The sequence below is a fragment of the Protopterus annectens genome, chromosome 6.part0 (genome assembly GCF_019279795.1).
Source record: "Protopterus annectens isolate FY-2018-M chromosome 6.part0, PAN1.0, whole genome shotgun sequence".
NCBI classification, from domain to species: Eukaryota; Metazoa; Chordata; order Ceratodontiformes; family Protopteridae; genus Protopterus; species Protopterus annectens.
In genome coordinates, this window is record NC_056737.1 from 1549069916 (window position 1) to 1549092212 (window position 22297).

The following is a 22297-nucleotide window of genomic DNA, read 5'->3' on the forward strand; positions in this document are numbered from 1 at the left end:
CAAACTTGTCGAGGCCAGTAAGGGGCAATGAGAATCAATTTGGCTCTCAAAGCGGTAGCTTTCTGGATCACCTGAGGGATCAGAGGAAATGGAGGAAGGCATAAAGAAGTCCCTGGGGCCAATCCTGGGTCAGAGCGTCTCTGGGGATGGCCTGATAGAGGGAAGAGGCTGAAGAAGTCTGGACATTTGCTGTTTTGGGGAGTAGCAAAAGATCGCAACATGGACGACCCCATTCCAGAAAAATCTCTTCCGCTATAGATTGCTTGAGAGACCACTCGTGAGGCATGAGGATAGCTCTGCTCAATCTGTCCGCTATAATGTTGGTTTTCCCAGGGATATGCGTTGCTACCAGAAACCGATGAGAGGAGATCGCCCATTGCCAAAGTCTGAGCTTCTCGACACAAGGGGTAGGACTTGGTTCCGCCCTGTTTGTTGATATACCAAACTACAGACATGTTGTCTGTGTGGACTGCAATTGTCCCTACGGGAAGAAAGTCGTTGAGGGCTTGCAACGTTAAAAGCACTGCTCTCATCTCCAGGACATTTATGTGCAGATGGTACTCGAACGGTTGCCACGTCCCATGAACCATCCTGCCCTGATAATGACCCCCCCACCCGATCAGGGAGGCATCCGTGGTGACAGTGGCTATCGGGGACGGGGGTACAAAGCACCTGCCTTGGTGAACCTGAGACGATGGGATTTACGGAACCACATCTTCCCACCCTTCTGTCCTTTGGGATAAGGCCTAGAAGGGGTGGAAAAACGGACTCCAACAGCAGAAAGAGTCTTGCCGTCCTGCTCACACCTGGTCAAGGTTTCCTTCACCTGAGGGCCAAACAAAGCTGAGCCATCAAAGGGAGAATTTGTGAAGGACGCCTTAAAGGGATCCGCAAAATCACATAGCCGCATCCAGGCTTGGCGTCTAAGAGCCACACCTGTGCCTGCGGCTCTACTCGCTCCATCCGCAGCATAAGATAATAAGATATTAGCCGCATGGAGGAGTTAGCAATGGAATTGAGGGTTCCTAGCTGCGAAGCAATCTTTTCTTGAGCCCCTGCAGCTGTAGGATCCTGAACAACTTCTCCCAGCTCCTTCAGGATATCTCTCTGGAGTCTGGTGAAGTGACAAAGATAATTCAGCGAACGCATAGCAAAGGTCGCTGAGGAAAACATCCGCTTGCCGTACCTGTCCATGGTCCTAGAGTCCTTATTAGGAGGATGGACGGGCACGGAAGGATCTGCAAGTTCCTTTTGGTGGCCGCAGCCACCACCATGGCATCAGCGGGGACACCCTTGGTAAGGAATTGTTTGTCACTTGGAGCAGTGATAAATTTTGAAGGCCTCCTAGGGACTGGCTCTACAGAGTCAGGAGCTGCCACGCCTGCAATAACCTGCATAAGGGGTCGAAGGCGGAGACACCCAGGAGGTGGAGGGCCGAGATCCAAACCTCTAGGTATACTGACTCATCCTCAGAGGGATAGGTGGTGGGCCAGTTACCCCTGTGTTTGAGAAGTTGAAGGAAGTCAGAGAAGGAGAGAACCTCAGAGAGGGATCTAGGGATCCCTCTGACTCATCAAAGTCAGTATCCGAAGTGACAGACTCGGGGAGTCTACATGCTTCCTCTTACAAGTCCTCTTCCTAGGAGGATCTCCCGAAACATCAGGAGAATCCTCGGAAGAGGGGAAATTCCCAATGGGGAAACCTGAGGCGGAGGATCTCTGGGTCCTGTAGCAAGAGAAGTGGCAGAGATGTCAACAGGTACAATAGAGGGAGGAGCTACGGGAACAGACTGCTGACTGATACCAGTGGCCAGTACACTCTTCATCACCTCAATGCTCCCCTCCCAGGCAGTTCCGAGAGAACCCGCCAAGAGCTAGGAACTCCAGGGACCACCGCAGGGAAGTCTCCGAGGCAGATGTAGAGCCGAGCCAACCAAGGCCGAGGCTCCAAGGGGGAGAGCGGGCTCGGACAAGGGTCCGATGCCACTCACCCTCGGAGGAGACCATGGAAGCCCGACCACCAAATCCCTCTAAGGAAGAGGAGATAAGAGTAGAGGCTGAAGGAACAGAAGTGGGTATCCGATCCTCCAGCCGTAGCAGTAACCATTCCGAAGACTCCAACCCAAGCTCTGGGGTAGAGTTGAAGGAGGAACTGTAACTGGGTGTGGACCCACAGTCGTCTGTTGAGACGGACTGTGTAACATTTGGGCCAGTACCTGTGACTTGAGTAATCTACTGACCACTCTCTCTAGGTCATGATCTGACAACCTGGATGACCTTGAAGATCGCTCCGATGGCTCGTTCCGATAGAAGAGGCGGCCGAGCCGACAGTATCGGCTCCAAGGAAGGAGACCGACCTCTTCCTGGAATGACCCCTCGGACCCGATACTATAGATCCTGTCGGAGCCGACTTCTCGGAGCCGACAGGAAGCTCGATGTCGGCTCCAGCCGGAGCCGATACAGCCACCAAAGTAACGGTGTCGGAGCCAATCGAGCCGACACCGATGCCTGTGCCACATGGGTGTCGGCCGATCGGAGCCGACATCGGCGGTCAAATAGGTTCGGCACCGATAGCCATCGTGCCGAGCGCTGTAAAAAGCCAGAATCGCTCCAGCCGAGCCGATCTCGACTCAGTACGAAGTCGGAGCCGAGGCCGCAGGCTTAGGAACAGAAGCCTGGGCCTTGGAAACTCTTGCTGGTTTTGATGGAGCCGACTTAGCCGGAGAGCCCTCCGGCTTAAGAAGGCCCCTAAGAACCAGTTTGTTATGTCTCTCCTGCAGGACTCTCTGGCTGAAGGAGTGACAAATACACAGGAGTCCTGCAGGTGAAGAGGGTCCAGAGAATACAGGGAAGAAGTGTGACCCCCTGTCACAGACAATTTCTGACAGCACGAGTCACACACCTTATAAACTGAGACCCCCTCCTTTGTCATGGTGCAAAAACACACACACACACCAGTCAAAATTAACTTAAATAAATACCAAAAGGTATTCTACAAAACCAATACACACACCCTAACAGGGGATGGGAAGGTTTTAAGATACACTAACAAAAATAAAGGAGACAGGGAATTTCTGTCAGAAAGGGAATAATATAAGTTTAAAACTATCAATACAAGGTTTTTTTACTAAAAAGGGGCTTAAAACTCACAAAGTGAACAACTTACCAGGAGCTGGTAAAAAGAAGACCTCCCAAGCGCGCAAACGAGATCTGGGTACTTACTGCCTTGCATCATGGGATATGGGGCTGCCTCGAGCTGGTAAAAGGAGTTCTCGAGCTAAAGCAAGTGCCGGTCGAGCGAGGATCGGCTCCGAACCCATCAAGCAAGAATGAAGGCGAGATTGACAACTTAACATCAATAGAAATACAGCCCAAAACCAACGGAATACATTGCAGATTAAAATGAGGGTAAACAGTGAACCAGTACACACTCTAGAAGTATATAACCAATGAAATCAAAAGTCCATTAACATTACTGACTGATGACTGATACAGATCTTTTGATAAATTTTATTTGTTCCCTGACATCCATTGACTCTTGTAGTAACTGCTTCTAGATGCACGTTTTTAGTTTCTTTACTGTTGGCGAGTCTAATCCCATTTCTGTGAAGTGTGTTCCCTAGATGCATCAGCAAGAGTTCATTTTTTTTGTGCATTGGTTTCTGCTTACTGGTGATAGCTTTAGTGGTTTACTATTTTTTTTCAATAATTTTTATTTTCATTTTACATTTGCAAAACCCATAGCTATTCCATATTTACAAAATGACCATATTTGCAGGTTATACATTGTGGATAAAGTAGAAAGATGTAGGTCATACAACATACCTAATTACAATATATACAAAGATTCTTTCCCAATCAATTTCGTTAAGTCTAAAAACAGCACATACAAAAATTATTCTACGTCCATAGTCAAGCTGTGTACTCGTGGGAATACTTCCAGCTCATTTAAGATTTGGTGTACCTGATGCTTTATGCTAGTAAGATGTTATAGGACTGTTCCCAGATTGCTTGGGCTTTCATATTTTTGTTTCTTTTGTCCAATACTATTTTATGTGCTAATAGATATTTAATAGCAGATTTCTTGAATTCCTCCCAAGATATACTTACAAGATCTAACCATTTGCGAGCTATATATAGATCATTAATAAGAAAATTGTTATAAGTGGGTTAGCTTGTTTTCCTGAGATGTTGGCCGGGAGAATGTGTAAGAGAGTAAATTTCCATGTTAGTGTTGATGCTTGGTACCCCATTTTTTGCAGTTGTAACTTAAGGGAATTCCAAAGCTTGAAAATGCATGTACAACTCCAGAATATATGTATTAGGTCTGCAATCTGGTCTTTACAGTATGGACAGTATGGGGACTTAGTTGCATTGAATTTGTGAAGAATTGCTGGGGTGAAATAAGCATTATTATTAATCATGAGTTGCATGTAAGAGTTTTTTAAGTGGAATAGTTTTCAATGTTAAGATGATTACCTTTTCTATTTGCTGGTCATCCATAACGGGTTTTAATTTTCTCCAATAATTGAAGAGAAGGTCTTTCTGGAATTTGATTTCCCCCATCATTTTGTATGAGTTTGTTATAGTTTTCTTTGACATTAACATAGCCTTCCAAAGTAGGGTACAGTTTTCAACGTCACTTTAGAGTATGGTAAGGTTTTGGAGGTAACTGGAGTACACCTCTTTGATTCATCTTAAAAATCATTATATATGCTTTAGGTAAGTTTAGATTACTTCTCATGTGCTATTGAGGAATGGGTAGATATCTTAGATTCTCTTATGCTTTAACCGAGGGAAGGAGTCTAGGTTTAGCATCTTGTTATTTATTTTTAAGTTAGGATTTTTATGGAGGGGTTGTAGTATTAACATAGCTTGTCCAAGGTTTAAGGAGTGAAAAAGTTATGTTATATTTATAGAATGTTTTACCAGTTCTATTATGTTACAGGCTTGTAAATCTTTTTTAAGAATGGAAACACTATGGTATTGATGTCTAGTGTTTTTATATACCTATAGTATATTGTTACCCAGGCCGGTAAACCAATCTTTGCCGAGGGTTCATACTCTGCTATTCTCAGTATTCTATTAGTGTTGATAATAGAATAGCAGGTTTTGAAATCTGGCAAGTTCAGACAACCTTTATTCTTGGGAAGTGTTAGTTTTTGATCGGAGATTCTGGACTTTTTAGGTTCCCATACAAATTTTGCTACAAAGGTATGAATTTGTTTGAAGAATTTATTATGTATAGTTATCTAAGCTGTCATAGATATATTTATCTAGGTAGTATGTTAATTTTAATTATTGATACTTTAGACAAAAACGGTAGTTTAAGGTTATTCCATTTTGTACATTCTTGTGTTATGTTTTGCCATTTAAGTGTTACGTTATGTTGGTAGAATTCCTTGTTATTCTGAAAGAAAGTAATCCCCAGGTATTTGGTTTCTTCTTTTATTTTTTTGTCTATGAGAGGTATTAGGGAGATGAGTCTAGGTGGCCTTAAGGGGAATATATTAGTTTTATTAAGGTTTAATTTGTAGTTAGACATGTATGAGAATTGTTCAATTGTGTTTATTATTTTGGTCATGTCTGAGCTTGGTGTAGTAAAGTATATGTTTAAATAGTCTGCAAAATGTGGTTTACTATCTTTATTTAGACATTTCTCTTTCACTAATACTATATATTTTTTCCTCCTTTGTTTCTCTACTGGTAGCCCTCTGTAGCAATTACTTTGTTTGTTACTTGATTTATCAGATTCTGATCTTTTGTGACATTTATTTGCCTGATTAACTACCTCCGATTTTTTTTTTACATATTCTGTTCATCAGCGTAGACTCTGTATTTATTACTTGGAAGTCTGTTCCCTCTTACTACATACATTTGCAAACAGGTTTTTACTTCCACTGGTTTGGCTATGGTTATCTTTTTATTGGTTAATTTTCCCTAGTTTATTTTTTTATTGGTTAATTTTCTCTAGTTTATTTGTTCATTGGTTATTGTCCCCGATTGGATAGGGATGTCTATATATTTTTCTAGGTTTCATGTTATTATTATTAATCATTCATTGGGCAGATTCAGCAGCCTTATGATAGGAGGGTGCGGGTTTGTCTTTACTTTTCATTGGTCACTAGCCTTATTATGTATTGTTTGTAATTACTTTATTACTTTTTTGACTACTATTTATGCCTGCACCTTTTTGAATTTTAAATGTTAAGTTTTCTGAAAACGTTCCAGGATATTAAAGGAATGAAAGCGCTAAAAACTGTTTGCGTGCGGACTTTATTTTCATCCAGTTTTTAATTAATACCTGCGTTTAAGTACTGCCGTTGAAGTTTTTGATTTATATATATATATATATATATATATATATATATATATTACACACACACACACACGTGGACTGTCTCATTAGGGTTGGAAGTGGAGAAACCAAGCGGTCAGTTTGAGGGCACGAAGATGCGGATGCTGCATCCCTGACAGACGAGTAAGGTCCTGAGTTAGCTCCAGTATCCAAGGAGGATATTTCAGATGAGACCATAGAAAGGGAAACAACCTGTCGAGGCAAGAAGGGGGAAATGAGGATGACAGAGCTCTTTATTTATTTTACATTTGTTGACCGGGTTAGTCCGACTGAGCTTAGTATCTTATTTTCAGCAGAGACCCGAGGAGAAAAGCTCTACAGTGAGATACTTTACATACGCATTAACTTGATCTTCAACCTACTTGCCTTCTGAAGAAACTTCATGATGAGCAGAAGAGGAGGGTAAGCATACAGGAGACTCGGGGGACCAGTTGTGGACTAGTGCACCTCTTGGGCTCTCCCCCAGAGGAGGGATCAGAGCAAAGAACTTGCTACATTTGTTGTTGAGGGGAGAGGCAAAGAGGTTGCAGCAAGGTTGGTCCCAATGGCTAAAGATCATGTTTGCCGGTGACTGAGGCAAGACTCATGCGGAACCACTAGCCATCTGCTAAGTCTGTCCACCAGATCATTGGTTTTCCCCAGGATATGTGTTGCAACAAGAAGGCGGTCTGAAGATATCACCCACTCCCAAACCCTCATGGCCTCCCTGCATAAGGGCTAAGAATGTGTTCCTCCTTGTTTGTTGATGTACCAGACAACAGAAATGTTGTCAGTGTGTACTGCAAAAGTCCCCTAAGGGGAGTGTGTCCTGAAAGGGTTGCAACATTAGAACTGCTGTCATCTCTTGGAGCATGTTTCCATTGTAATGCTCTCCCACCCAAACTGGGAAGTGTCTGCAGTCATGTTGGCTATAAGGGGCTGTTTAAGAAAGGTCTGCATAGAAGGAGATTGGCCAACTGTATCCATCAGGTGACGTGATGTTTGCAAATTGGGGTCAATTTGATGGGAAGGGACAGTGGGTGAAAGAGGATGGACCATTGCACAGCCAATGTCCACTGGAGGACCTACGTGAAGAATACGGCTAGAGGAAAGTACAGTTGTGTACCTACCATAAATGTAGATGTTAGAGTGTATTCACTGTTTCAGTCATTACACTTGGGTTATCCTGCTGGCAGGCGACCTGCAGTCGGCCAGAGTTCCAAAGTCTAGGTCCGGCGTCGGCTGCTGTCACTTCTTCCCTGACAGCAGTGCACCAGGGATATACAAGATGCAGCAGACGTCATTTTCTTCAGTTTTTCTTGCCCCAGATGTCAGGTGACCCAAATAGGTAGGCAATACATACTGCTAATAAAAGTATACAGAGAAATAAAAACAAAACCATCTACAAGCAAATACACCACATAGGTTGATTAGGATAGAAAGGTATAGATAAGTCCCAGCAAAGAAAGTGGGGAAGGAGGGAGGGTAACCTGGACTGCAACAGTGAATGCACTCAAACATCTACATTTATGGTAGGTATACAACTGTACTATGTTCATCGTGTTTCACTGTTGCAGTCATTATACTTAGGTAGAATCCCAAAGCTGAGGTAGGGTGGCTGGGTCTAAAGAGGATTAGGAGAGGCTACCAGGCCCTGCAGAACTGCAGTGGCAAAGCCCGCTCTGGATTTAGAATACAGAGGTAAGTGGTAGTGCTTGGTGAAAGTGTGCACTGAGCTCCAGGTTGCAGCCTCTAAAATGTCCTTGGTTGGTACTCCTCTAAGGAAGGCTGCTGAAGTGGCTGCTGCTCTGGTGGAATGTGGCCTGATGCCCTTAGGCACTGTTTTGCCATGTTGTGAATAGCAGAAGTGAATGCAGTGTCCTATCCATTTTGAAATAGTCTGCTTTGAGATAGGCTTTCCTTGTGATCCTGAAGCATAAGCTACAAACAGTTGCTCAGTTTTTCTGAAAGCTTTTGTTTTGTCCAAGTAGAATCGTAGCTGTGTATGTCCAAAGTGTGCAGAAGTCTCTTCCCCATTATTCTGGGGATTTGGAGAGAATGTTGGCAAATTAATTGTTTGGTTAAGAGCCACACTGGATACTACCTTTGGCATAAATGTAGGATTTGTCCTTAGAGAGACCCTGTCCTGGTTAAAAATGATGAAAGGTTCCACTGCCATTAATGCCTGTAACTCTGAGACTCTTCTTGCTGAAGTTATTGCTAGGAGCAGAGCAGTTTTCCATGATAAGAATTTCATATCAGCTGTATTAGCTGTCTCAAATGGAGGTAGTGTGAGCTTTTCTAACACAAAACTGAGGTCCCAAGTAGGTATTGGTGCTCTCCTTGGGGGTCTTATGTTTTTTGCCCCTCTGAGGTACTGTTTCAGCAGTGGATGCAAGAAAATAGGAGGTTCCATATTGTAATGAGCCGAAATGGCAGAGGCATGGATCTTAATTGATGAGAAGGATAGGCCTTTGTCCAGCATCTCAGTTAGGTATTGTAAAATCTGAGGTATATTCGGAATAAGTGGCTCTAGGCCTTGTGCCTGGTTCCAAACACAGAATCTTTTCCATTTATCTGCATAAGATTTCCTAGTGCTGGGCCTTCTGGCTTCTAACATGACATCCATAACCGCCTTAGTGAGTGGTGTGGTCTGAGTGGCTATATAATTTGCCATGCAGCCAGATTTAAAGTTCGAAGTTGACTGTGCAGAATCTGATTGTTGTGTTGAGTCAGAAGATGAGGAATTTGAGGTAAAGGCCAGGCTGGGCCCTGGGCCAAGCTCTTTAGGATTGGGAACCAGTGCTGGCGTGGCCAGTCTGGGGCAATCAAGATCATTTTTGGCCTCTCGTCTGACTTTTAGGAGCACCTTTGGAAGAAGAGGCAGTGGAGGAAAGGCATAAACTGTCAGGTTTTTCCAGCTGAATGACAGAGCATCCACTTTCCAGGCTTGTGAGTGATAAGTTCTTGTACAGAATCTCTGTAGCTGGTAATTGTGAGGGGAGGCAAACAGATCTATGTCTGGGCGTCCCCATTTCCTTGTTATCATGCTGAAGACCTGTGGTTTTAGTTTCCATTCGTGAGGATCCATGAGATTTCTGCTTAGATCATCTGCCAGTGTATTTTTTGTTCCTGGCAGTAATTGTGCCTGCAGATGTACTTGATAGAAAAGTGCTGTGTTCCACAAAGTCATGGCTTGCCTGCAGAGGGGGTAGGAATGTGTGCCCCCTTGCTTGTTTATGTACCACGTAACTGTGTTATTGTCCGTCTTTAGTAACAGTTGTCCTGGATGTAGAAGATCCTTGAAGGCTGTCAGGGCATTTTGTACAGCTAACATCTTTTTTTGATTGATATGTAGATGCATTTGTTCCTTGGGCCACGTGCCCTGAATACATTTCCCTGCCATGTGTGCCCCCCAGGCATAATCCGATGCATCTGTTGTCACTGTCTGCCTGGCTGTGGGCAAGGTGAAAGGCTGTCCCTTGTTGAGGTGACAGGCCTGTGTCCACCATCAAAACTCCTGTTGCAGGCAGGGAATTAGAGTTATTAGTGTTTCCAGGCTGTGGCAATGTTGAGTCCAAACACTTTTCAGGTACCATTGCAGTTTCCTCATATGCAGTCTTGCATATGGAATTAGTAGAATGCAGGATGCCATGAAGCCCAGGGCCTGCAGAATTTTTCTTGCAGGGAGCTGGGACTTTGTTGCCATTACTTGAAAGTAATGAGTCAGTTGCCTTTGCTTGGCTGGCATCAGATAAGCCATCTGGGCAGTTGTATTTAAGCTTGCACCCAGGAATATTATCTCTTGAGAGGACACGAGTTTTGATTTCTTTTCGTTTACTGTGTACCCTAGGCAAATTAGTAATATTTTTACAAACGTCAGATGCTGTAGTAGTATGTCCTTGCTCTCAGCTTGAATAAAGCAGTTGTCCAAGTAGGGATATATTTGAATTCCTTTTTGTCTGCAAAATGCGATTACTGGTGCCAGACATTTTGTGAAGACCCTGGGCGCAGTAGATAAGCCAAAGGGCAGTGCAGAGAATTGATAATGCATTGAGCCTGCTATGAATCTGAGGTATCTTCTGCAAGACTGTCTGATTGGGACATGCAGGTATGCCTCCTTGAGGTCCAAAGCAACTAGCCAAGCCTCCTTGCCCAGCATGGGTAGAAGTTGCTGCAGTGTTAACATTTTGAATTTTGGAGCATCCAGGAAAGTATTTAGGATTGACAGGTCCAGTATTGGTCTCCAGGCTTTGTCCTTTCTGGGTACCAGAAAAAGTCTTGAGTAAAATCCTTGTCCCTGTTCTTGCTGTGGTACTCTTTGAATAGCTCTCATGTCCATGAGAGCAGAAATTTGTTTTTGTGCCTCTGCCCATTGGTTTTGTGGCAGGTCTGGAATACCTTTTGATTTTGGAAGGGTGTGACAGTGGAACCTGTAACCCTGAGAAACAATATTCAGCACCCACTTGTCCTGGGTGATCATGTGCCAGTTTTGTGAGAAAAGTGCTAGCTTTCCCCCTAAGGGTGCTGCCAAAAGTGAAGTGCTTGGCATTGGTAGAGGAAAGTCATTGGGACTGTTTCCTGTAAGGTTGCGATTTGTCTTCTCCTCCTTTGGGGGCAGAAGCACCCCATTGTTTAGGTCTGTATGCACTTTGGGGCTGAAATCTGCCTCTTAGACGTCTGTATCTGCCCCTTTGTGGCCTGTCTGACATGGGAAAGGACCAATTTTTTGTAGGACAGTTTCTGCTAAACCTAGGTGGTTGTACCTGCAAGAAATCTTTTACTGTCTGCATTGATTTTGCTTTATCCTCCATTTTCTTTAACACCTCTTCTGTCTTAACACCAAGCAAAGTATCATGCTGTAATGGAGCATCCAATAATTTCACTTTAACATGTTCAGGTAAAGATTGTTCTTTCAACCAAGCATGCCTTCGAATGACAGAGCCTGTAACTGCGGCTCTACAAGAAGCCTATAAAGAATCAAAACCACATTGCAGAGTATGCTTCCCCACTTGTTCAGCTGCATGCAATAAATCCTGCATTTCCTTATTGTCAGGACATTCTGTATTTGTAACCATTTTCTGTTTTAACAAAGACATGAGGTACTGTTGACTGGCAGTTTAAAGCCCTTACAAGCTAGAGTAGCAGAAGTGTAAACTTTATTCCCCCATCTATCCAGAGCTCTGGAATCCCTATCGGGGGGACAGGGTTTTTAGCAGTAGAGGCCTTAACCCCTTTGGGACCCTGAGAAATTGTTTCCGGGTCAGCAGCAGGGTTTTTATAAAGAAATTTATGAGAATCTGGGACCCTGTAGTACCGGTCTGGCTTGACTGGTGCAGGGGGTTAAGAATCAGGGGATAAACTGGATTCTGAGAAAACATCAACAATACCAAGCACAGGGGGATAGCTAGGGGCCTGTGTTGAGGCAATAAAAGAAAATCTCTGAGCCTTTTCTTGGATTCTGAATAATCCTGGCTCTCCCAATGGAAATGCTCCCTCATGGTGTGAAAGGTTTCCCCAAAAGAATAATCCTCAGGCTGAGAGGCAGAAGGTATAGATTCTTCTGCATCAGAGTCCTCACAGGGAGGGAGAGAATATCCCTGATCTGAAGAGGAATCAGAAGAAATAGAAACCTGGTCAGAGGAATCATAGTCATAGTCAGTGTCTTGCCTAGGCCTTTTTTCAGGAGCGGGATGGGAGCCCCTGATCAAAGTAATTAGGTCTTCGGCCATTTTAAGCATCTGTTTCTTTGGCATGGACTGTCCTGGAGAATGCTGTACTTGTTTCTTTGTCTTTAATGGAGTCTTTGACTTTGCCTTGGCTGCTGTAGTAGACTTAATAGTAAGCTGTGTAGGTCTGAAAACACCATCAGAAGCCGATGCCTGCTCAGCGACTCCGGACCCATCTGAGGGAATAGTTTCCGCAGGCCCAATACCTTGAGTTTCCAGAGGCCTAGGTGTCTCCATATGAGAGTCGGGTACAGCCCATGGCTCTGAGGTAGCGGGTGTCAGGGGCTGCGAAAGCGCCTCACTGAGAACCGGCGACTGGCCTAGAAGAGGCTTCGTCATCTGTTTTGGACCTCGGATGCCTGTCTTTTTCCTTGTCTTTGCGCTTTTTATGAATTCCGGTCGTTGGTTGTTCCGACGGCATTATGTAATTAAACCTTCGGCCAAAGTAATGTAAAGCAAAATCAAACCGACGCTTAATAGTGCGTTTGTTGAATCTATCACAAAACCAACTAGTAACGTCGTGATCAGGGCCTAGGCAAGGAATACAGTAAGAATGAAAGTCCTTATGAGGTATTTGCTTCCCACAAGAAATACAACTGTTAACTTTTACTGACATCGGTCTGGAGCAAGAAAAAGTTTCCCCAATGGGGTACTTAGCTTTTATTAAAGACTTTGGTTCTGAAATTTGCTTTCGAAAATCTCAGGAGTCAGCCAACCGGCACCTGCCAACTGCTTTTGCTTCGGGCACCGTGTGGCAAGAAAGACTGAAGAAAATGGCATCGGCTGCATCTTACATACCCCTGGTGCACTGACGTCAGGGAAGAAGCGACAGCAACAGATGCCGGACCTAGACTTTGGAACTCTGGCAGACTGCAGGTCGCCTGCCAGCAGGATAACCCAAGTGTAATGACTGCAACAGTGAAACACGATGAACATCTAACAGGATAGCCGCTGACATGGATGCCAGGTCTTGTAAAATGATCCATGCAGGAAGAGCCTGTTGGAATAAAAGGTCCTGTACCTGATTCCTCAGCGTTATTATGCGGTGCAAAGGGAGAGAAGCTATCTGATCCCTCATGTTCAGCTATGCCCCTATAAATTCCAGATTCTGCACAGGAGTCGGGTTAGACTTGTTCAGGTTTATGGGGATGCCCAGAGAATACGATAGCTTGATTAAGTAATCCCCGGCTTGGGTTAACTGATGCCTCGTGGGGGCAGTAAGGAGACACTCATCTAAGTATGGAAATACCTGGAATCCTTTGAGCCTCAAGTGAGCTGCTACCACTGCCATGAATTTGAACACCTAAGGGGCTGTAGTAAGCCCAAAGGGCAGTGCTCTGAACTGGCAATGATTACCTTCCAGCCAGAAGGCAGATATCTCCTGGAGAACCTATTTTGATGTGGTAGTATGCGTCCTTGAGATCTATCGAGCACATCCAGTTGTGCTTGTGCAACAGTGGCAGAATGGACTGAACCATAACCATTCGGAACCTCGACTTCTTTACATATCTATTAACTTGCTTAGATTCAGAATGGATCTTGGGTCCCTTGTCTTTTCTGGCACCTAAAAGAAGCAGGAGTAGGTTCCAAATAGTTTTTGCTCAGCCGGGACCTCTTGGGATGACTTTTTTGCAACAGTTGTTGAATTTTCTGTGCAGCCTGCTCTCTCTGACTTGGTGGCACATCAGAAAGGCTTTTGGAATTTGGGGGAAGGAGAGAAAAAGCACTGTAATAGCTTCTGGATATTACGCTTAGCACCCAACAGTTCTGAGTGAACTGGTTCCAGGCTTCTGAGTGCAAAGCTAGTCAGCCCCCCACCACCTCCAGAGATGGACAGTTCTTTAGAAGTGCTGGTAGGTTTTATCGGGAAAAGTTTCCCTAAAGCCTTGGTTCAGCAACCCCTCCGCCCTCAGCGTCTACCATCAAACTCTTCCCCCTCTGCCTCGAGAGGAGGGTTTCCCATTCGGGTCCTGGAAAGGCCCTTGGGATTTGTGAAACCACATTTTCTTGCCTCCATGTTGGTTCCTGGAAAAGGACCTCTGGGGTGTAGAAAATTTGATTCCTACAGCAGAAAGGATCTTCGTGTCCTTTTAATTGCAGGTAAGTGTATCTTGAACTGACAGCTGAAACAGCGAGGAGCCATCATAAGAGGCACTCAACAAAGGAAACCTTAAAGGACTCTACGAAATCACATAGCTTCATCCAGGCATGCTCCTTAGGGAAAGTTCTGAACCGGCTGCTTGTGAGGTACTCTCCGTTGTATGGGAGATCAATCTCATCGATGAATTGCTAACAGACGATAGAGTGGTCAGCTTGGGAGAAATTTTCTTAAATTCCTCCGCAGGCATGCACTCAGACATACTGAGAGCTCCTTGATCAGATCTCTCTGAAACCGGGTAAAATGGGCCAGGTAGTTCAACGACTTCAGTGCAAAGGTGGCAGAGGCATAAAAGCACTTCCCAATCCTGTCCAATGCTCTAGACTCCTTGTTAGGCAGATGGACATTGACAGTTTCTTCTGTCAACTCTTAGTGGCTGCCGCCACCACAATGGCATCAACTATAGGACCCTTGTTCCCACATTTCCTATCTGCAGAGGGTACCAGAAACCTATCAGGTCACTTGGGTATGGTCTTGATGGTGTCTGATTCCTTCCATGCACAGCAGGATACCAAATCAACCAGGGCGTCCATCGGGGGGGGGGTACCCAGGACGTAGAAGGGCCTGTCCCAAATGCCTCCAAGGGAACCAAGTCCTCAGAAGGAGGAGGTTGGGAGACCACCCACCTTTTTGCTTCAAGATCTCTAAAATGTCCCCAAATAAGATGTCTTCTGGTGGGGATCAGGAGGATCCCTCCCCCTCATTGAAGTCAGTGTCCTTGGTTAAAGACCCAATGGGGAGTCAATGTGTCTCCTTTTGCATGTCTTCCTCCGAGGGGCTTCCTCAGCTGGGAACTCTGGGGAAGTTTCGGAAGAAGGGGATCCCTCCTGACAAGGGAGATCTTGGAGGCCACTTGGGAAAGGTAGAGTCATGGTAGGATGAATGGGCTCAAGGCCTAGATCCGATGGGGGTATGGGGGTGGATGGGGGACATGTGTCATCCGCTCTCCAAATCGGGAGAAAACACTCTCCACTACCTGAAAGGCTGACTGACCGGGAGAGGTCCTTTCTGTCTCCTCTGAAGCTGAAAACATGCAGGGAAAACCGCCAGGACTCACACTGGATCCAAGATATCCAGAAGGGACGGACCCAAGCTGTCGACTGCCAAGGTGAAGAGATGGCTCCAACAAAGATGCAGCCGACCCCATCTCCCTGGACCCAGCACCGACACCATGGCTCCAAGACACGCTCTGCTCTGACAGAACTGAGACAGGGCTAGTCAAGGGTACCCTTGGCATGAAAGAACTAAATATGCCAAAGTTAGAGGTAGATAAGGCTCAATTACTAACAGGATACAAAGGTATGAGATAAAAATGGCTATGTACAGCCAATCTACAGGAAAGTCCCCAGGAATAGATGGCATTCCTGTGGAAGTTTGGAAGTTAGGAGGGAAAAAACTGATAAAGATCTGGAAGATTTTAACAGTATTTTAAGAGATGGAGAAGTACCAGCACCCTGGAAGAAGGTGGTGCGACTGGTAATACCTAAAAAGGGTAAAGATCCATCGGATCCAGCTTCATACAGGCCCATTTCAATACTAAACCATGATTATAAAGTGTTTATGTATATAACGGCTCGTGATGTTTAATCTCTATTGACAATGTATTTCATTTTTTTATATCTCTTTTGAATTAATAGTGTAACTGGAGCTTATCTCCCCGGGCCTCTACTGAAAATGGACATGTATACAGTTGGACTAGCTCGGTCAACAAATGTAAAATAAAAAAATAAATAAATAAAATAAATAATGGTTAACAGAATGGCAAAATGATATCAAAACTGATAGAAATGGATCCGTCTGGCTTCGTGGAGGGGAGGCAAACATTTCACAACATTAACAGAACATTGATGATCCAGATGGAAACCGAATGTAAGAAAGTACCACTTTTATTGGTGGGTCTTGATGCAGAGAAAGCATTTGACAGAGTAGACTGGGACTTCATGAGGAGGGCAATGGAAGCATTTGCTTTCCCTGATACAATTATAAGATTAAAATATATGAGGGATCGTGGTTGGGGTCCTCTCCGATAATTTCTACCTGAGTAGAGGAACGAAGAAGTCCACTTTCCCCTTTGTTGTTTGCATTATATTTAGAACCACTGGCAAAGAAAATAAGAGTCTCAGAAATTCAAGGATATAGTTGGTATGGTAGCCAGGAAAAGCTGGCTCTCTTTGCAGATATTTTATACATGACAAATCCAGAAAGGGATATTACAGTGTTGTGAAACATTTTAAGACAGGAAACAAAATTAATGAAGCTTAAAACAAAGGCAATAGCAGTACATTATGTACCCACACACAAATTGGTCCAACAATATCCATATTTATGGAGATATGATAAAATGAAGTATTTAGGGGTATGGATTAGAAAAGACTCTGTGGTGGCAGCTAAGGATATGTGGGAAGAGACTAAACAGAAGATAATGCAAAAATTGAGAAACTGGAAGTTTTATTATATGGATATGGCTACTAAGATACAAGCCATTACAATGTTTTATAGTCCCTTTAGTCTTATACACAGGTCAGGCATACTTTTATCAATCCGGAAGAGAAGCTGTGGACAGCAATTAAAAGAGTCGAAGGGTTTTATCTGGGACAGGAAGACAGCAAAGGTCAAGTGGGATAAGCTGATTCTACCGATAGAACAAGGCAGACTATGATTACCTAATTTGAGGGAGAATTTCAGAGCAACACAGTTAAGGCCCTTATACATAGCACAAGCAGAAAACTATTTCAAAGTGGAAAGGAATGATGCTAACACAGGGAGGAAGCTCTAGAAATACGGAGAGATTGGGATTTTGGATGCAAACTCTTAAGGAGAACAACCAAAATCAGAGTATTATATTCACAAAACAGCAGGGAGTATTCTAAGAACCAAACCAGCATGAGAATGGAGAAAAGAGATTTTGCTGATAGGGAAGACTCTGGTCAGGAATACAGATAATAGGCAAGAGGGGGCTGGAATTTATTGAAGACAGCTGTCAAAGGAGCCAAGGTATTGGGAGCAAATAACTAGAAAGGTAATAGAATGAAAAGATGTCGAGAATTTATTTGGACTGCAGGTTAGAGATTGCCTTCCCAATCAAGGATTGATATCAGAGTATAGACAAAGAGAAAGAAATAGGAGGTTCCTAAATGAAAGACCAGCAATGCTAGAGTTTTAATAGAATCTAGAACATAAGTTACAGTTAAAAAAGGAATAATTAGTAAAGCATATACAACATTGCATGATAATTATAATAATCAATCAGAGGAGCTTAGAAAGGATTGGGAAGAGAGACTGGATAACCAATTCACAAGATTTAGTATCTTTGCCTGGAAGTGTTTACATTGGTATATTTATACCCCAAGTAGACTCCAAAGAATTTTTTCCTCAGGTGGATAGCAAATGTTGGAGGTGTGATGAGCAAGAAAGAGGTAGCTGATAACATATTTTTTGGAGTGTAATGAGATGGCAGACTTTAGGGATTCCCTGCAGACGCCTCTGTCAGAGATGCTGGGTGAGCAGATTGGAATGACTGGGGAGATATTGTTTTGAGTTATGCTACAGAACCGTAACAGCCTAGACAGAGTAAAGCCTTGCTGAGTAACTATGGTGGCTGCCAAACAAGCAATTACTAGAAAATGGAAATCAAAGTCTAGACCAACTTTACTAGAGTTAGTAAATATAGTAACAGAGATAAAACAACTGAAATTGGGATCTTTAGAAAAGGGAAGGAGCAAACTACATAGGAAAAAATGGGAATTGTGGGAACAATATACGCAGACCAGGAATGAGGTTTAAGAGGCAGGATTTGAATGAGCCATATATTGCTTAATTGACAATGACTGGATGGTTTATAAGTGATGTATAACGTTTGTAACTACAGTTGTTTTAATGGTGTCTGTGACATAAACTCCAACTACAGCGGTAACATTTTGCATGTTTTTAATTTATACTAATGTAATATTGCCTTTGTCATATGTGAAAATCTAATAAAAATGTTTGGGAAGTAAAAAAACTTTGCTATACATTGTCTTATAATTCTGAAACAATAAATCTTCCACAATATTGTTATAAAAAGGTACCTCCGACATCAAGGAAGGGAGCTTCTCTTGCACCAAGCCTGGCGCACACAGCAGTCCCGAATCCTGCATCTCTGAAACCGAAGGTCTGATTGTAGAAGGAGTTCTGATGGTATGGCCATAGCAGCTGACGGATCAGACAGGGAATGGAGCCGAGACTACCCCCATCTGGATATGGGCCTTGAGGAATCTCATCATCCTGTCCATATCTGCCTCGGACCAGCTTCTAGAGTACCTGGCTGAAACTAACAAGGAGGATCAGGAATGTTTAGACTTAGAAGAACTTTTTTTTTTTTTTTAAGTTGAAAAGGGTTATCACACACATGTACTCACTAAGAACAGTAAGAAATAAAGGAGGAAGGACTTACAGTGAAAACTATCATGAGTTCTCAAAATTTTCAAAGGAAAAGATTCCCACAGCTTGAGAGCACAAGACCTGCGTCCGGACGCTTAAGCAGCAAATGAGATCTGGGATACTTGGTTGGATGTAGTGCATTATGGGTAAGGGAGAGGAGCTTGAGAGTCAGATCCAAGTCTGCAGAATGTGGCTGAGCCAGATCCGAAGGTCTGATCAGAGACCCTATTGTGAGAAGGAATAAAGAAGACATCAGATAATTGAAATTCTGACAACTGCTTTGTTTATGCACGACACATACATATATATTTGCCATCCTTACAAAGAACTAATGGTAAGGAGAGACTGTTAAAGCACAGAAAAACAGGAAGGTATTTGTGACCCATCAAGGAAGGGCTCCCTCACAGATCAAATTATACAGTAAGGCTGCATCCATCTTACAGATCATAGATCTTCCTCAGTGGATCTAAGGATTTGGTAAAACAGCAAGAAGTAAAACCACCAAAGAGGAAAAAGCCAGAGATCAGCCAAGACAGAAGTTAAGATATACGAGCTCTAAACCACCAAAACACCAAATTAGGGCCTTCTGCAGTCACACTCTACACAGCAATGTCTTCTAAAAATGAAACTTAATGACTGAGTAGCCAAAGAACATATTTCTACAGTGAGGACATTCTTGAAGCAAACAATAGAACAGGTCACTTCAGAAGAGGTATGGCCTCTTCCAGTGCTTGCTTGAAGAATATGTCTCCATTACAATCATCTCTACTACAACTACGAATGGCCTTCAACTATAGAATTTTCCAACAAGTGTTGAGCTGTTTGATGACAAACAATAAAACAGCAGAGCACATGCGTGAATGGGCGTGCCTTCACTGAAGGTTGGGCGTCGGGCTGGCAACTCGGCACCATAAAAAGTGACTGCCAATCATCAGCGGACCGGAGTTCCGCTGTGGCGACCCCTAACCAGGAAAAGCCGAAAAGACAACATATGACTTGCTCTTTACTTTGCATGGTAAGACAGTACTGTTCCCAACACTGCAATGTCTTACTATACTAGTAATGTTCATTTTACTATCCATAATCCTAAATTGCCTTAAAAGAACATTTGCGAATGCCACCCACTTTCATTATTTTTTTCACTTTTTATTTTACAGCTTAAAACATTTACAATTGCAGTTAACAATTCTCCTTATACCATTTGATTCAGCATATAGGGACATTTGTCTTCCTTTTATTAATGTAATACTGACTGATTTCTTAGTGACTTTCAAGACAGTTCTCAAAGACTGAATATAGTGTGTTCTACTTTAATATTGAAACATCACATGCAAAGCTGAAAAGAAATCACACAAGTTAAAAAATATCAAATCTGTCTTGCAAAAAAAAAAAAGTTCTGTGTAGCAGCATTTTAAAGTAAAATTAACAAATGTAGACCGATATTTTCTAACACAGTAATTTCAGATCCATTACCTTGTTTCTAATTCCTGTTTGATATTGATGTTTTCAAGCAAGAGCTGTTCATTTCTAGTTCTTGCTTCTTTTAATTGTTCCTGATAGGACTGCAAAGCAACCATATACAAAATACAGTTATTAGCATTCACTGTTTAAATTACAGCTCTGCTAAGTGTCAAAAACAAAATCAATGAAGCTCATCATGCACACAAATAAATTATACAATAAAAGGACTTAATTCTTCAAAAACATGCACTCTGACTGGACAAAGTAGTCAGCATGCCTATTGTAAATTAAGCATTCCAAATAGAGTAGGAAGTCTCTTTTTCTGTGCAGCTAAGTGGAGAAATTAAACTAGTAAAAATACTTCCCTAAAGTATATTCCTCTCTGTCTCTAAACACATCAAAACTAGATAAAGCAAAAAATAATGGGACGACAAAAGCCCAAAATAAGAAACAGATTTTAAATATTCCTCTTGCAAATTTAAGTCATTGAATTGATTTTGCATTACAATGCATATTTCTGAAGGATATGGAATATGATCAAACTCAAATGTAAATCATTATTTACTTGAATCTTAAAATTATTTGCTGGAAAAACAACTTTTATGACAAATTCACCAAAAATATATAGTCTGCAAAAATCTGGACCGTTGAAAGCTACGCTTCATACTGTAGTCTGCTCTAATACAGCTCCACAAAATATGCTCACATTTCTTGATTCCAAAAGTGCCCTTACAACTTTACAAATAACTGCATGGGACATGCAGACTTTGCACAGAAGATACCTCTCTCAAAAACAAAAAGTACAGTTGTGTACTCTTACCATAAATGTAGATGTTCAAGTGTATTCGCTGTTGCAGTCATTACATTTGGGTAATCTACTGGCAGGCTGCCCTCAGTCAGTCCGACTAACAAAGTCTTGGGTCCTGCGTCGGCTGCTGTCCCTTCTTCCATGACATCAGGTCGTCAGAGGCATAAAACATGCAGCCGACGCCATTACATCAGTTTTTCTTGCCCCAGATGTCAGGTGCCCCCCTAATGGGGAGCAAATAAAATTAAAAACACAAAATTATACTTCCAACCAAAAGCAAATACACCAAAAAGGCTTTTAAGCATAGTAAAGGAAAGTAGAGGTATAGCCAGAGAAAATTAGGGGGCTGGAGGGAGGGTAACTAGGACTGCAACAGTGAATACACTCGAACATCTACATTTATGGTAAGTGTACACAACTGTACAATGTTATTCGTGTTTCACTGTTGCAGTCATTAAATTTGGGTAGATTCCCAAAGCTATGGTTGTGAGGAGGAGTTTATACAGCATTAGGGCCAGCTATAAGGCCCTGCAAGACAGCAGTGGCAAAGCCAGCTCTGGATTTAGAGAAAATTGGTAAATGATAATGCTTGGTGAAAGTATGTACAGAACTCCAGTAGCAGCTTCTAGAATATCCCTGGTAGGAACACCTCTGAGAAAGGCAGCAGAAGTAGATGCAGCCCTGGTGGAGTCAGATCTGATCCCCTGGGGAATAGGTTTTCCATGGTGCTTATAGTAGAAATGAATGCAATGGCTTTATCCATTTAGAAATGGTTTGCTTTGAAATAGCCTTCCCCTCTGCCCCTGCAGCAAATGCTACCATCAATTGTTCAGATTTTCCTCGAGATTTAGTCCTGTCCATGTAGAATTTAAGTTGTCTGTGCACATCCAAGGAATGCAGAATCCATTCCCCTTTGTTCTATGGATTGGGAAAGAAGGTTGGCAAATGAATGGACTGATTAAGAGCCACACTGGAAACCACCTTGGGCAATAAGGATGGATTGGTCCGGAGAGATACCTGTCCGCATGAAAGATGATGAAAGGCTCCACTGCCATAAGGGCCTGTAATTCAGATATTCTTCTAGCTGAAGTGATTGCTAAAAGGAAGGCTGTTTTCCAAGAAAGAAATTTTAAGTCTGCAGTAGCAGCTGGCTCGAAATGAGGTAGAGTGAGCTTCTCCAAAATAAAGTTAAGGTCCCAGGCAGGGGTAGGAGGTCTCCTGGGTGGTCTCAAGTTCTTTGCACCTCTGAGATACTGCTTGAGCAAGGGATGAGAGAAGAGGGGTGATTCTCTGTTATAGTGAGCGGAAATAGCTAAGGTGTGGATTTTAATAGAGGAAAAAAAGACAGGCCCTTGTGAAGCATCTCAGTTAAATTTTGCAAAATCT

General features: G+C 43.0%; 1 protein-coding gene across 4 annotated transcripts in view; it reads right to left on the reverse strand.

The window, feature by feature from the left end:
• CEP70 (centrosomal protein 70) overlaps positions 1-22297 on the reverse strand; it is a 2129610-nt gene that overhangs the window by 736599 nt on the left and 1370714 nt on the right. For all 4 annotated transcript variants that reach the window (XM_044075003.1, XM_044074999.1, XM_044075002.1 and 1 more), the window contains one exon: positions 20116-20204. In XM_044075003.1, the coding sequence (XP_043930938.1) occupies positions 20116-20204 (89 nt within the window). The remainder of the gene's footprint in view (positions 1-20115; positions 20205-22297) is intronic.